Source organism: Equus caballus, chromosome X, assembly GCF_041296265.1.
Source record: "Equus caballus isolate H_3958 breed thoroughbred chromosome X, TB-T2T, whole genome shotgun sequence".
In the NCBI taxonomy this organism is placed as follows: Eukaryota; Metazoa; Chordata; class Mammalia; order Perissodactyla; family Equidae; genus Equus; species Equus caballus.
In genome coordinates this window covers 69,790,532-69,807,857 of record NC_091715.1, presented here as the reverse complement: position 1 = coordinate 69,807,857, position 17,326 = coordinate 69,790,532, and the positions used below count along the sequence as shown (strand labels likewise).

The window sequence follows — 17,326 nt, the reverse complement described above, 5'->3', positions numbered from 1 at the left end:
TTGGGCCTAGAAGTTAGCATTTCTGTTGTAAAGAGGATTTTTCAAACAAAGTTTTGAATCCTAGGAACTCTGAATATTGAGCCCCAATGCTAGAAGATATTACTGAATGTAGAGGAACCAGGGAGCAGAAAGGCAATAGCAATTTATTGTAGTGACTCTAATTTTAGAAACTCAAACTAAAAGGCAGAAAAATGTCTAACCAAAAATTTGATTCTTTTGATGTATAACAAATCATACCACAAGACACTTTAAAAATAACAGAGTGATACAAAGTTAAACAATGATAACTTTGTTAACTCTAACAATACTGGAAAGTACTGACCTACACACGATTATAGCTACCAGTGCTGAGAAAAAAGGCAAAACTGGAAAAAGTGAACAGATGAGTAAATAATGGCAGGCATTAATGGACCGCGAACAAGATAACTGGTCACAGGCTAGTAGTCATGGAGACAGCTTTCAGTCACTAACAACACAGTCTCCAAGTACCCTGGCCTCTTGTTATTAGACTTCATTACCAGTGAGTCAAAGCATTCATCATAACACTGAATAAGCCATAAAACAATGCTTTTAGAATTGAAAAGTTCAAAGCAAACTCTCACTTACCTTCCCTGTTAGAACTGAGGGAAATTCAGTATCAAACTTGTTGCTCAAGCCAAACCTTAAAAACAAAGACAGAACAAAATATATTCTACCCAGCATATTTAACTCTTTCCCTTTCTTCCAAAAAGGTTACAAAACCATGCATTTTTCTTTTGATGTTGTGATTTAAAAATGGGTCCTAAAATAATTTTATGATATTTATAGAAAATAAATCTTTCACTATTAATCCAAATTAATAGTTAGTAAAAGAAACTTAAGGAGCAAATGTTAAAGGAGGATTCTAACTAGATCCACGATATGGGGTTGAAAAATAATAAATTAGAGAAACACTGATATAGAGCTGGAAATAAAATAACTTTTGACCGAAATGTTTCTGTTAAAACCCATTTGAGCTGATAACTGTTGGAACTGGCTGAGGGGTAGTACGCGGGAGTGGATTATACTTTATACTTTTGTGTATATATGAAAATTTTTCTAATAAAAACTAATATAACCTTTGGAACTACACAGTTTGACAACTTATGATCAGTTACCATTCAGATACCCAAAGGTTGATCCTTATGAATGGCTTTTATGTACATGCTCAACCAATTCTGAGAAAATAGATCTCAGCCTTGAAAGCTCTGACTCTCTTCAAGTATGCCCACTAACATCTGTACTCAGTAGTCCAAGTGAATTTTATAAGCCTTCCTTCACCTACTTGTTGATTTCAGTAGGGATAACAAAGGTCACTTCCTGCATGTTAGATGATATCATGGTGACTACGATTTTATGTTAGCGGATGAAGGGTTGTAAGCAAAAAAGGAAAGGACATTAACGTTTATTGAGAATTCCCTGTGAGGTAGGCAATAAAAGTAACAGTTACCAGTAACTACTTACCATGGGCAAGACACTGTGCTATATAAATACATTACTTCTAAACTGTACGACCCTGCAAGAGAGGTATCTTTATCTCCATTTTACAGACAAGGAAGCTGACATTTAGAAAAATTTTTTTTTCCAAAAGTAATTAATTAAATAACTTGGTCAAAGTCATATATCTAGTAAGGGGAGTAAACCAAAACTCAAATGCTGATCCTTAAGTTCTGTCTGTCCTACATTAAGCTCCCTGAGAACAGAACCTATGGCTTATTTATTTTGCTAGTAGGTGTTTAATAAAAGTTTGTTGAATAATAAGCTACTGTACCGTTTGATTCAACTGATTTATAGCACTTTGGCTTTGGGTCAGTTTAAAGACATGTTAAGAATCCTATGTTCTACCAAACTATGCGTGAATATTATATTGTCCTTGTATCCTTTATACTAGCAGCTCTTTTTCAAGGACACAAGTCAGTCTTAAACACAAAGACTCTCTATACTTAGCAGCTGGTAGCAAGGTACATCATATCTGTGCATAAATATTCTATACCTTGTCCGTTTAAAATGTATTTTAAAAAAACAACGATATTTTACAATAGTTGAGAAAATTAATTAGTAGTTGTAAAAAGATCTCAACTTCATTAAAAAACCCTTCATTACTTCTCCAGGTGTCAGTACAACATGTAACAAGAACATAACATTCTCATAATAACATTCCCTTTAAATCTATACATAGACACAGGAGTACAGCCAAACTTAATAACAAGATGGATACTCCTCTACATGAATTTCTATGGTAACTTTCATGTGCTGTTTGAGAAATTGACACTCTAGTATTAAATATGTATTTGTAATTATGTGCTAATTCAGAAACCAATAACACAACAAATATTTAATAGAGCAAGAAACATATTTCATTTAAGTCATACTTAGCTAAATAGTAACTTTATCACTAGTCAAAAAGATGTAATTTAATTCATTATTCCACAAAGAGTAAATTCTTATTGTTTAACAAAGAAACAGATACAGGTTTCATTTTTAGAAAGTAGACATATTTAAAAGCAGAGCTCTATTTCCATATCTTGTCTAAAACGTCTTTTAGATGTAATGTCAATAACGTTTCTACCTCCATCAGAGACTGCTGCCACTATAGCTTTTCTCAGCTACCATTTTTTACCAGACATCAAATATGTAGAGGATATAGACAGATGTATCCCTCAAAATGTATGGAATATTTCTATTATTTAAAAAATTCTTAGCTTTGCTATTCTCCCTTTGCATTTATCACCAGACAAATGAACTTTCTTTCCCTCCATTTCCATTTCCCTAATATCCCCTCCTTTCTTAACCTTTTGAAATTTGACTTTTGATGCTGTCACTTTACTGAAAATAACCTCCTATTCAGTAAACTTATTCAGAAAGACAAGTTTACCTTGTCTTATTTATTGCCAAACACAATATCCTCTTTTCAGAACCTTTTCCCTTGACTTTGCAGCTTGTGATACTGTTGATCACTCCCTTTCCAGCACTCCCCCATTCTTTCACTTTCCCCTAACACTCTTGCCCTTTCCCAAAATTTAGGTTTTAGTCACCTGCTTCTCTTTCTAAGGGAACTATGACAGTTCAGCTATATTTAATAGCTTTGGCAATCACTTCTATGCTGCTGATCATCAAATCTATATCTCTAGTTCTGTATTTTCCAACACGCTCTAGTCCCTCATCTCTAATTTCATAGTAAAAATTTCCATTTGGATATCTTGCTACAAAATAATACCATCTCAAGTGAAAGAGGTCTAAAATTAAAATGCTATCTTTTATTGGAAACTGGGTCCCCCTTTTAAATTCTTCATCTCTATCAATGGCACACTGACTCTCTTTAACATAGACCTTGGTATTGTTTTTGTACTTTCTCTCTCCTATTTTTTGCACCTTGCTTATATTCAGGTGGTTCCAAGTCCTGTTATTTGTTCCTCTGCAATCATTCTTATAATGATGATTCCTTCCTTTCCACTGCCACTGTCATGTTGGCTCCTGCTTTGCTCATATGGTTCCTCTTGCTTCCTCTCCCTAGTTTAAATCCTATACAGTCTGCAAGGCTCAAGTCCAGTTCCCAACCCTGCTGTAATATCTTGAATGCTCAGGCCTTCACGGATCCCCCCTTTCTTTGGTCACTCACAGCTGCTTCGAATCTGTAGTATACAATTCACCAGTTAATCAAATATTTTCTTTTATTCTTTGCCGCGCCACGGATCTTAAAGGCAATTTTCCTGTTAGTTTTGTAAAGCAAGGCCTATACTTTGTTTTTTTATGTATGCGTCATAGTGCTTGGCCCAGTGATCAAGTTCTCAAGAAATATTTGCATATTCACATTACTAATTTTCTTCAATATAAAAAGGGATTGTCTTTTCTAAAATATAGAAAGTACATAAGAAATGGTAAATAAAGTGTCATTTTACTTCTTAAAATATTCCTTAATCACCTACATATATCTACTTCAAAAGGTACAAAGATAGGCAAACTAGGCCTGACATGCTCTCACAATTTTGGCTAAAAGGCAGGAGCAATCCTGTTCTTGCCTACCAGGTATTTCTTTCCTTAACTTCCTCCATTAGAGACTCAGCACTTAAAAAGAATACTTAACTCAAATAATCTTAGGCACAACATTTTCACTTAGTAGCTACTAGGAAAATGTTGAAATGGCTGCTGCTGAACAAACACCTCAGCTTTGTTTCATAAACAACCCATTAAGTTAAGAACTGTGAGTCCCAGGAGTTAGACAAGCTCATCTACCCATTACTGATCAGTGACAGACATTACCCAAGATGTGTGGTTCTTTGGCATTAGATAAACAGGCACTTGGGAATTGCTTAAACTGCTATTTTATTGGCTTCATTAAATATAGAACCTATTATGTGTTTGAAGCTGACCCAGGTGGTTGTTCTTAATGACTGCATTTTATTTGTCAAGTGTCTTCGATGCCCCAAATTTTAATTTCTTGGGCAATTCTGTGGAGTAAAGAAAATTGAGGCAAAGAAGGATGAGTCCTGTTAGCTGCTCTTTGCTCTTCTCTCCCTCTGTACACCCCACACTATTTTTAATCCTTTTGAAAATGGCTATACATCAGCCTTTGAAAACCTTGCACAAATTAAAGTTCATGTGTTCAGGTTGTTTAAGAAAATGGAGCAAAGTGTAGTAGAATTCTGCCAACAAGAAACATGATTTCTCTAGAAAGCTATGCACTTATAGTAACACTGATTCTGAAGCAGGTGCACTAAACTCTATTTACTATACCAAGGAAAAGGAAAGTCTATGTTATACAATTCAAAGAGATTTTCAAATAAATTATAGTTAAATCTCTTTAATCTTTCATTTGGAAATAATCATGTCTTGCCACACTGTAAAATGGCAATTTATCATAGAGGCAGTATCCTCAGACTAAAATCTCATAAAATGTTTACTTTTTACAAACACAAATTAACAATGCATCACTGTAATTCCTCAAAGACAGCTGTTTACAGAAAAGACATTCCATTCATTGATTTGAGAAGTATCAATATTTGTGGTGCTCTCTAGTTTTTGCAGAAAGGAATTGTTTGGCAAGTGTGACCCTCTTCTCCAATTCTATATATAATAACTTCAGCCCTTAAAGATTAACTTTATAAATCCCTGAGAATTGGTAACCTATCATCTCCACTAACTTCTATTAAGGGTAAATATCTATATATTTTAAGCAATATAAAGAGTGTGGTAATGCTTATAAATGTGAGAGGAAAATCTCAAGAGATGTAATTTTCCTTGTATTTCGATACATGGGATCCAAATATTTATCCTAAAAATATCAAGAAGTGATAGATACTAAGTTATATCACTTAGATGTAGTGTATTTCTGAAACACTTAATACTTCCAGGAGACATTTCATCATTTCTGTTTCTATAAGCTCAAATCTGTGGGAGTTAATTTAGCCATATTTTTTTAAAATTTGGAAAAAGATCCCCAAATATCCATTTATGATCATCATCTCAGAATTGGAATTACAATTAGCGTGGTTAGGTCATTCCACTTCTTAAGAAATTATAATTAAATGCATTTTAAAAGATTAATACCTTGTTAAAGTAACTAGAAAGCCAATATGTTAAGATGATACAAGTAGCCAGGGGCATTCTGACACAAAGGGCTTGCTTAACAAAGCTTTAAGAGGTTAAGGCCATCCCATACCCACCATTAATGGGACTGGTGATATTACTGTATCCATATATATCCATGCTCAGAAACATAAGTACTCCACAGCATGACTCAACTAACCAGTATTTGTTGAGGGCCTATAATATAGCATGCATTATGATGGGCATACTGAACGTTACTAAAGTGAACCAATATTCATTCAACTCACTTTTACTGAGTGTCTACTTCAGGGCAGGTACTGTGTTAGACACTGAGGATTCAGAGACAACCAGAAATTGTTCCTGCCACTGCAGCTTACAAGTTCATGGGGACAGAGAAGATCTGCAGAAGGTAGTGATATACGGAGAGCTGGGGTGAGGGCGGTGGGTTCTGGAATTCTAGATGGAGAATTCAGCTTGAGCAGAGGCAAAGAGATAAGAAGCAGCATGCTATGAACAGGAAAATATAATCAGCAAGGGTAAATGTCAGGAGATTAGGCTGATAGATAGGAAGAGTCCCGTTCTATACGCCATGTTAAGGAGCTTAGACTCTATCCTGCAGGTGAAAGGAAAACCATAGAATAGTCTTAAGCAGAAAAGTGGCGATTCAATCTAGCAGCAGGCTGGGGGACGGATGTGAAGGTGACAAGGATGAAGGCAAGACAACTAGTTAGTGTGGTGAAAGGGCCTGAAACAGGGAAGTGGCGGTAGAGAGGAAAATAAGAAATTTTTAGGTCACGTGTTGTTAATACTTGCTGATTACTCAGCTTTGAGAGGTGTGAGTGGGAAACAGGGGCCAAGGATGAATAACGGGATAGGTGGAGATACATTTAACTAAGATGGAGAATCCAGAAAGAGGAGGGATTTTTTTGAGGGGTTGGGATGGGAGTTTGAGGGTCTGTGTAAGCGGGGAATGAGTTCTGTTTTGAATACATTGAATTTAAGATGGTGGTGGGCCATCAGGTGAGGAAGCCCAGATAAGAGTCTGAGCAGAGACTGGCGCAGAGATACATATTTGTGAGACATCAGATAACTGAAACCATGAGAGTCAAGATGAGTCCACACAGGGAGAGGAGGGAATGAGAAGAACAGTGGGCTGAGAACAAAACCCTGGAGATCACTGTTATTCAAGGGGCAAGAGAGGAAGAAAAGCCCAGAATGAGACAGTTAAGGAACAGCCAGAAGAATACAAGGAGGACCAGGAGAGTGAAGTCACCAAGAAATTCCTAGGTTTGTGGGGCCAGCAAAATGTTCTTTAAAAACAGAATTTGAATACCTCTAGACAAAACATATACCTTCCAGTTCAACTAAGTCTCCATCATTACTCAGACTGCACCATTTTCTGTGACCTGTTTTGCCTCTGAACGCCTGTGTGTTTGTGACCCGTGGAGTAGAAACCTCCAAGAAGAACAGAGTCATTATAAGCATCATATGCAGCAGAGAGAACCAGAAAGATAGAGAATGAAAGATGCCCACTAATTTAGCAATAAGTGGGTCATACTGATCTTATGAGGCCAGTTTATCTGTGGTCATGGTAGCAGAATCCAGATTACAGAGGGGTGAAGAGGAAAAAGATATGGTGGATACAGCTACTTTAAAAAAATTTGGAGAAGGAAGGGAGAGAGATTAGACAGTAGCTAAGGGGGAACATAGGTCTAGGAAGGCTTTTGCTTTTAAACAATTAAGAGAGACTCTGGATATGTTTACAGGCTGATCCAGTAGAGAGGTAGCGAGAGGTAATATTAGAGACAGGGTTTGCCTGATGGAGCAGACCTGGGAGGAGGCTGGAAGAGAAGGGTATGGAAGGCAAAAGTGGAGGGGTGAGCTTTGGACCAGAGGAGGGATTCCTTGACCTCTGATGTTGGAGGAAGAGAGCACAGGAATTCAGACCTAATTAAGATCCAGTGCAGGGGCTGGCCCCGTGGCCGAGTGGTTGAATTCGCGCTCTCTGCTTCGACGGCCCAGGGTTTTGCCAGTTTGGATCCTGGGCGCCAACATGGCACCGCTCATCAAGCCATGCTGAGGCGGCGTCCCACATGCCACAACTAGAAGGACCCACAACTAAAAATATACAACTAATTACTGGGGGGCTTTGGGAGAAAAAGGAAAAATAAAATCTTTTAAAAAAAAGATCCAATGCAGGTTTTTCAGCTGGAAAGTGACATGATTAAACTGTGTTTTAAGAAAATTAGTTTGGCACAAGCTTGCTGGATAAAATGGAGAGGGGAGAGGTGGCAGACTGTGGCAACAATTCAAGCAGAAGACGATGGCAACACAAACTAGAGTGGTGCCAGGAGAAATGGAAAAAATGAAAAATCAAATAGGTATTTCAAAAGGTATGATCACATAATCCTGGGACAGGCTGGCATAGGACAATTCGAGGAGAAGGAAGAGTTAAAATGACTCAAGGATTTGAAATATTACCCTGGAAGATTAGAATGGTGGTACCAGGGTCAGACATGGGGCAACTGGAATGCACAGCCAACGTGGGGAGAGAAAATGTTGGGTTTAAGATAGAGAGTTTGAGATGATGGTTCTCAAATTTTAAACTTTGAAAAGAAACGAAGTCCTCTATAGAATAGACGACTGCACAAAGAAAGGAAAAAATAAGGGGTGGGAGAGAATAAGAAATATTTCATTCAGATAGGGCAACTCTAACACTTCCATACCAGAAAAAAAATTAAACTGAAGCTGATATTTTAGATGTCTCATAATTAGATTAACTATTTCACAAGGATCTTACTTTACTGGATATAAGGAAGGTCTTACTACCACAGAAAGACCAGTTTCTCAGATCCAGTAAAACCTTCTCCTAAACTGTAATTTTTTTTCCAAATCTCAGACATTTAACATCAAATGTGTTTTCTAGGTAAGAGAATGTGTGCAGCGGAACTAAATAGTTTTCCAAACTATATAGGTTAATTAGCGATTCAAGTACTGGTTTGCTGCTTTTCAGGTTTTGGCTTCAATTAATACCAACAATTACTACCAGCACCACTTCTTCACACTCCTAATTCCAGAATTTTTAAGCTGGAAGGAATATTACACCTATCACAAGGCCCTGGGCATGGCAAGTGTCAGTGTTGTGCTTTTAATTGAAAATAGGTTAGTAAGTACTTCACCACGATTGTGTAAAGAGTAGAATGGAACTACAAATAAGTTTGGGGGAACTTAATTTCTGTTTCCTTGCTCCTTCTCTGTTTTCTGAATTTTAGAAAATAATGAGGGGGAGGCATGTTGGAATATAAAGTTCTGGACTGGAATAAAAAACCTTTTTCTGTTCAGTCATGTGAAATAATCTGCATGAAAGCAAACTTTGATGCCAGAATCATAATTAGTTTGAGTAATTAAGTGTCTCCCTAGCGATGAAATGAATGGAGTAAAACAGTGCAGTAAGTGGCATCTGAACATTGGAGACTATCTGCAAAATTCTTGGCCCAAGAAAAATTGTGTTAAAATTGCTGAACCAAAAAGCAGGTCTAACAATCTCCCCAAACCCTTCCACAATTTAAAAATCTTTCTTCATATATTTTATGCCAAGATCACAAAAGTATACTACAATAAAAATACTCAACGTGTTAAAATTAAAAGCTAACATCATGGGGGGGGGGGTGCATATTATATGATTTCAGATACTATGAACTCAATTGAAAGGCAAAGAGGCTAGGTGAGCCATTATCAAAATTAGAGGCAGCATGATTTGATAGGAAAAAATAGCCCTATTTTGAAAATGCAGTAAAAGATAGCATAGTTAAGAGGATGAACATGACACAATACTCAAACTTCCAAGCACTTACAGCCCAAGCACATAAAAAATGAGAAAGCACTCCTCAAAGCGCAGAGAATCATTAAAATTTTCTTTTGCTTTGCAACTACTATGCTGTGAGGTCCCACCTCCTTTTATTTTCTCAAACATGATCCAAGATTTCAATTTTTAAAAATGTCCTTCTGCATAGGTTTTCAAGAAATCATCCTCAGCTCCTGAGGGACTAATTTCCATATATATATTTAATGTTTGCATATTTAGTATTGGGCATACAAAATCTCCTGGAGGTATCTTAAATTATCTCAGAGCTGAAAGGCTTTAGAAACCATCTACCTCAAACCCCTCGTTTTACAGATGGAGAAATCAAGGCCCAGAAATGGGAAGTAACCTGACCAAGGTCAAAGGGCTAGTAAGAAGCAAAACTTGCACTAACATCCAAGAGCCCTCACCCTCAATCCATTGCTCTTCCTATTTTTCATAGCTGTCTCTCCTCCTGAATCTCTAATTGTGTGATATTTAAGGAATGTTAGAGTGAAGAGTGATCAACACATGGAAACGATTACTGCGTTCATTCATATAAGGATTAGAGAGGAAGAATGGATGGAGGAATATGTGTGTGGGTGGATATTCTATAACATTATTTACAAAATATATCATGTTTCTGTTTTGAAGAATTCCAAGCCTAGGTCTTGTCACATGTCACAGCAGTCACCCTGTTCCACTAGACACCAATCGTAGCAGCAAAGAATCCTCTGGTACATCATGCAGTTTAAAGACTATTCACTTGCCAGCATACACAGAAGCAAGGAGATTCATCCCTATTCCAGTCTCTCTGGCTCCCAAACCCCTAACTTCCCGGCCCTGTACTCATTCTTTACCTGGCGTTGGTGCATCACATTTGCATTCTCCTCTTCCTTTACACCCATCTCCCTCGGCTCGTCCATTCAGACCGGTGTCCTTTCCTAACTGTATGCCTCAGTCAGCCCTCCCCCACTGCAAAGGCCCCTCCATCATCTTCTCATTCCTCTGTCGCCAAATCTCAGCCTTTTCAAACCCCATAGCCCCCTCTCGCTTACACAGTGATGTGGCCGGCGCCCCGCACCAATACGGGGTCGGGGGCATATCTCCGCAGATGCTCCTCGCTCACTACCCGAGGCGGGGGCGGCGTCTCCTCCTCCTCTTCTTCTTCCTCCTCCTCCTCTTCTTCCTCCTCCTCCTCCTCATCTTCCTCGTCATCGTCGGGCCCCGATACAGAAGACGACGACGGCGACGACGACGACGTTGCCGCTTCTTCCTCCTCCTCCTCCAGTTCCGAGATGGTGTCGAACTCCGCCATGTTGGGCAGCAGGATGCTCATCACGTGACCTCTCGATCGCCTCCACCCTCACGGAGAAGAGTTTGAACCTGCTGAGGTGCTGGGAGAGGAGGGGGAACAAAATGAAGAGAAAGAGGACCGGGGTAGGGACAGGATTTGAGGAGATGCGCCTGCGTGTTGAGACAGAACGGGGGGGGGCGGTGGTGGGTGGGGGGAGGTGGGGGGCTGGAGGCGGGGGCACGAGGGAGAGAAGAGCAAAATCAGTGTACGCTTGCGCGGCTCTAAGAGACGGGGGGCGTTAGAGGTGAACTCCAGGGAATTGTCGAGGTCCGGTCTGCGGTTGCAGATGTTAGCACTGCTCTTTGGCATTTTGCTGCTTGTGTGCGGGGGACGTATCTTCTGTTTTTATTTCCTATAAATTCATAGTGGATGTTATTACCCCTCCCCCAAGTGCAGGGAAAACATATTCTATAAAAGTGAAGTTAGAACTTTGCCCCAAATATCTAAAGGTATATACCAATCCCTTGTGTTTGTTCAGCATTAGAGTTTAAAAGACCTTTGCATCACAACTTTGCCACACCCTCGGAGGCATTTTTGTTAACATTTTACTGAGGAGGAAGCTTTCTATTTACTACTTCTAGTACTCCTACTATGTAATACTTATAGAGGACTTACTAAGTGTCAGGGACTGTGCTGTGTGCCCTGTATGCATATCTCATTTAATGCTTCACAACTCTGAGATATGTCCCATGATGATCTAATTTTACAGATGGAAGACCTAGATGCAGAGAGGATAAACTTGCCCAAGGTCATGGAGTTACTGAATGGCAGACCCAGTTTTAAATTTGGGGGTCTTTTCTGGTTCCCAAAGCTCAATACTCCTAACCAAAGGGCGATACTGCCTGAAGTTCTTTGGAAAGGCTTTGTAGAGTAGTGTCTTTAGGACTGTTTCTTAAAAGTTGTTTGAATTTGGAGGTTTTTTTTTTTTGTGGGGGGTGGAAGGAGTGGAGGAAGCATTCCAACCTAAGGAAACATTAACATCCATTTTCCAGACACTGAGCTAGACTGACTCATGTACAATACGTCTCTCAGTTAACCCTTAAACAATCTGTGAGGTAAGCATCATCATGTCTATTTTATAGATAGCAAAACTGAGTCGCAGGAAATTTAAGTGATATATTAAGGTCTATGGTGACTTTTTGTCCAGAATTTTTCATTTCAAATATTTTATCTTCTCCACGCCCACCAAAATGTTATAGAGATCACATATTTTGAGTGTCCAATCCATATCTCAAACTATTTCATACTTGGCAGCAGCACAAAAATCCGTGTCATAATTCAGGGATCATTAAGACAGTAAAGTCACACAGCTGCTAAACAATAAAACAAATACTGTAATCCAGGTATTCTAATATCAGCTTCATTGTCCCTTCTGCTGCACTACAGCTGCATCCCAATTAGATACCGAGACTGGAGAAACAGACATAGCCACACTTTAATTTAGGATGAGCATTACGTTAGCAGTATAATAGTATAAACAAAACATTTAGGATGTTTGAGGGAGGAAGAAATTAGTTCTATAAGAGGCACTGATCAAACCATCATCATTATCAAGGAGTGTGTTATTAAAAGAAAAAAAATTTTGTTGTACTCAAAAGCTTGATTATTTAGGAACTTTAAAAATAAGTTGTAACACTGTCAATAAACAACAAAATCTAGTCTTTTATAGTATAGACAACTTATCTATTAGGCAGGAATTATAATTAAATATGGAACTTAAAATACTTTATGATAGCCTTCTGGCAAGACATATATGATATATTTGCTTTTCTTGGGTATTAATAAATAATGTGTCATCTGTCATTTATGGGGGTGATATACCTTAGACTTAAAATTAGTATTCTGCACCAGTTCTTCTCTTTCAAAAAACAAAAAAGCCATAGGCGATACTAAAAAATTTCCAAATATGTTATCCATAAAGGTCCACTAAGTCAATGTCTAGGAGGGAAGTATTTTGCTGCCTACTGCTTAAATGGTAGCTTCTCCTTTCTACCACTCCGGATTAGGCTAGGAAGGGATATTTGAAGGACAGAAAGGGAAAGGAGTACAGGGGTGGACTTTGTGATTAAGTGTAAATGAGGTACTGGAACTATGGTACAAGTGAAGAAATAATGGCTATGGGAGATGAGAGGGAAAGTGAGGGAGGGGGAAATTCCACTGTCAAAATGGAAAGAGGCCCCTGACATTTAGTTAGATCTCAAAAGGACAGAGCAGTTCAGGGAAGTGCTGTGCTTGGAGAAACTCACAAGTATAGTAAAATCTGTTCGTCTGTTTTTCTGCACATACAGGGTGCTGAAAAGGCATATATGATTCCAAAGAATTTGTTTTGCTGAACTACAGGAGAATTTGGAATTGGGCAAGCTGAGAAAAACACATTTTGTCAGTAAACACAAGAAACAACATGATTTTTTAAAGAAATTTTTATTGAGTTAATGATAGGTTACAATCGTGTGAAATTTCAGTTGTACAGTATTGTCTGTCAGTCGTGTTGTAGGTGCACCCCTTCACCCTTTGTGCCCACCCCCCACCCCATCTTTCCCCTGGTAGCCACTAATCTGTTCTCTTTGTCTACATTTTTAAATTCCTCATATGAGTGGAGTCATACAGAGATTGTCCTTCTCTATCTAGCTTATTTCACTTAACATAATTCCCTCAAGGTCCATCCATGTTGTTGCAAATGGGACGATTTTGTTCTGTTTTACAGCTGAGTAGTATTCCATTGTATATATATACCACATCTTCTTTATCCAGTCATCTGTTGATGGGCACTTGGGTTGCTTCCATGTCTTGGCTATGAAACAACATGATTTTTAAATGTTACTTTAGCAACCATCAAGAATAGTAAAGCTAGGAGTAGATGGAGAAGAAAGCAGGCCATGTAACTTTCTGTCTGATGTGCTAAGCAGGGCATGGGGGTAATTCTCCTGTCTGATGGATAGGGACCTGGGGCGAGAGATCACAAGTCTAACCATCTGAGGGGTTTTCAACCTTAAAACAGCAGAAAAGAAGTGTAACTTTTAAAAGACAGATTTCTTTCTTTAACAACTTATTTATTTAAGCATATGATTCAGTATTTTAGTACATTTACGAACTTGTACAAATAGCAACACAAACTAATTTTAGAACATTTCTGCCACACTCAAAGCAATCACTGCCCCATTTTCAGTCATTCCCCATTCTCACCCCTAGCCCCAGGCAATAATTAATCTACTTTTTGTTTCCATAGATTTCTTTTCTGGATATTTCAAATAAATTGTATCATACAATATGTGGTCTTTTGTGTCTAGCTTCTTTGGCTTAGCATAATGTTTTTGAGGTTCATCCATGTTGTGTCTTGCATAAGTACTTCATTACTTTTAATTGATGAATAGTATGCCATTGTAATGATATACCGCATTTTTTTTAATCCACTCACCAATTGATGACATTTGTGTTGCTTCTACCTTTTGGATATTACGAAAATGCTGCTGTGAAAGTTCACCTACACGTCCTGTGTGAACATGTGTTTTAATTACTCTAGGGTATATACCTATGAGTGGAATTGCTGGGTCATATGGTAAGACTATGTTGAATTTAAGAAAATTACCAAACTGTTTTCCAAAGTGGCTGAATCAGTTTACATTCCCACCAGCAACGTATGAGGGTTCCATTTTCCCCACTTCCTCTCCAACATTTGTCGTCTATCTTTTTGTTTATACCTATTCTTGTGAGTATGAAGTGCTATCACATTGTAGTTTTACTTTGCATTTCCCTAATGGCTAATGATGTTGAACATCTTTTCATGTGCTTGTTGGCCATTTGAGTACCTTCTCTGATGAAAAATCTATTCAAATCTTTGGCTCCATTTTTAAAATTAAGCTTTTTTCCCAAGATAATTAGATATTCATATATCCTTTAAAAAATAATACAGAGAGGTCCTGTTTACCGTTTACTCAGTATCCCTCAATGGTAACATCTTGCATAATTGTAATATACTATCACAACCACAAATTTGACATTGATACAATCCACTCATCTTACTCAGATTTCCACAAACATACATGTATTCCTTTGTGTGTGTGTGCATTTAGTTCTATACAATTTTATCACAGGGTAGGTTTATAGGACCACCACTGTAGTCATGATGCAGAGCAGTTACATCACCATAATCCCGTCTGTTATCCTTTGATAACCATTTTGCCCCTTTCCCCCACAACCATTAAACTGTTTAGCATCTATAATTGTAATTTCAAGGATGTTATGTAACTCGTATCATACAGTATGTGACCTTTAGGGATTGGCCTTTGTCACTCAGCATACTTCTAAGAATCATCTAGGTTATTGAGTGTATCAGTGGTTCATTTCTTTTTATGGCTGTGTACTATTCCACAGTAGAGATGTACCATAGTTTGTTTAGCTATTCACCCACTGAAAGACATCTGGTTTTTTTCCAGATTTTGGCTGTTATGAACATTTATGTACAGATTTTTTGCCCTTTTAAAAGTTTGGTTATTTGTTTACTTATTATTGAGTTATAAAGCACCCTTTATATATTCTACATGGAAGGCCTTTATCACATATATAATGTACACATATTTTCTCCCAGTGTGTGACTTTCCTTTTTATGCTATTAATGATGTCTTTTGAACTGAAAAAGTTTTCAATTTTGATGAAAGCCAATTCATCAATTTTTTTAAATTGCTTGTTCCTTTGGTGAGAAATTTTTGCCTAACACAATGTTCAGAAGATTTGCTCTTATGTTTACTTCTAAAAGTTTTTTAGGTCTATGATCCATTTTGAGTTAATTTTTGTGTATGATATGTAGTAAGGGTCTAAACTCATATTTTTGCATGTGGCTATTGAATTGTCCATTTAATTCAGAATGGCACCATTTGTTGAAGACTGTCCTTTTTCTGTTGAATTTCCTTGATACCTTTGTTGAAACTCAATTAACCGTAAGTGTATGGATTTATTCCTGGACTCTTAATTCTGTTCAGTTGATCTATATGTCTATCTTCATGCCAGTGCCACACCATCTTGAATACTATAGCTTTGTAGTAAGTTTTTAAATTGGAGCATCTAAGTCCATCACATTTGCTCTTTTTCAATACTATTTTGGCCTCCTTGAGTCTTTCATATTTTCACATAAGTTTTAGAGTCCTCTCATCAATTACTTCCAGACAAGCCGGCTGGAATTTTGATTGGAATCACATTGAATCTGTAGATGAATTTGGGAATATTGCCAATTTAACAATGTTAAGTCTTCTGATCCATGAACATGTGTTATCTCTCCATTTGTTTAGATCTTCTTTAATTTCCTTAAATAGTGTTTTGTACTTTTCAGTGCACAAAACTTGCAATTCTTTTGTTAAATTTATTCTTAAATACTTTTTTTTGAATACTATTATGAATGGAATTGTTTAATTTCATTTTTGGATTACACATTGTTAGTTTATGGGAATACATTTTTTTATATTGATGTGTAGCCTGTCACCTTACTGAACACATTTATTAGTTCTAATAGATGTGTGTGTGTGAAATCCTTAGGATTTTTTTTACATATAAATTCATGTAATCTGTGAATAAACACTGTTTTACCTATTCCTTTCTAATCTGGATCTTGTCTCTCCCTCCCTCCTCTTTCTCTCCCTTTTGCTTCTCCTTCTCCCTTCCTCTCTCTTCATCTCTGTCTCTGTCTCTCTCTCTCTTTCCCTTCCTTCCTTTCTTCTTCCATTCTTTCTTCTCCCTCTCCCTCCCTGCCTTCCTTCTTTCCTGTCTTTTCTGCTTGGTTACATGGCCTTGAATTTACATTACAATGTTGAACAGAAGTGTTGAGTACAGAATTCCTTGACTTGTTCCCAGTCTCAAGGGAAAATGATTCAGTCTTTCACCATTAAGTATGATGTTAGCTGTAGTTTTTTTTATTTTGCAATGTCCTTAATTAGGTTGAGGAAGTTTCGTAGATTGTGGAATTTTTTCTTTTAATCAGGAATGGTCTCAGGTTTTGTCAGATGCCTTTTTCACATCAATTGAAATGATCATGGAGTTTTTGTCCTTTATTCTCTCAAATATTTTATTACATGAATTGATTTCCAGTTCTTAACTCAACCTTTCATTCCTGGGATAATTCCACTTGGTCTTAGTGTATAATCACTTTTATATGTGGATGGATTCAGTTTCTTAATATTTAAGATTTTTGCATCTATATTCATGAGGGATAAAATATATATTATTTTACTTTTGATATCGATCTCACTTTGGCATTAGGGTAATGCTGGCCTCTTAGAATAGGCTGGAGTTTTCCCCTTTTCCTCTGTTTTCTGGGGGAATTTGTGAAGAACTGTAATTTTTCTTCTTTAAATGTTTGAAAGAATTCACCAGGCCCGGACTTTTATTATGGATAATTTTTTTTTATTACTAAGTCAATCTCTTGTTGAGATTGATGTCTATTCAGATGTCTATTCAGATTTTCTCTTTCTGCTCAAGTCAGTTTCAGTACTTTTTGTCTTTCCAGGAATTTATCTATTTCATATAAGTTGTTTAATTGTTGACCTAAAATTGTCCATAGCATTCTCTTATAATCC

The 17,326-nt window shown here is 37.4% G+C and overlaps 1 protein-coding gene across 1 annotated transcript in view; it reads right to left on the bottom strand.

The window, feature by feature from the left end:
* Nucleotides 1–14,025, bottom strand: part of CHIC1 (cysteine rich hydrophobic domain 1) — a 57,683-nt gene extending 43,658 nt beyond the window's left edge. The window contains exons 1-2 of the mRNA XM_001504969.7: nucleotides 10,465–14,025; nucleotides 607–661 (exon numbers count right to left, since the gene is read on the bottom strand). Of these exons, the coding sequence (XP_001505019.4) occupies nucleotides 607–661; nucleotides 10,465–10,745 (336 nt within the window). The 5' untranslated portion in view covers nucleotides 10,746–14,025. The remainder of the gene's footprint in view (nucleotides 1–606; nucleotides 662–10,464) is intronic.
* Nucleotides 14,026–17,326: the final 3,301 nt, after the last annotated feature.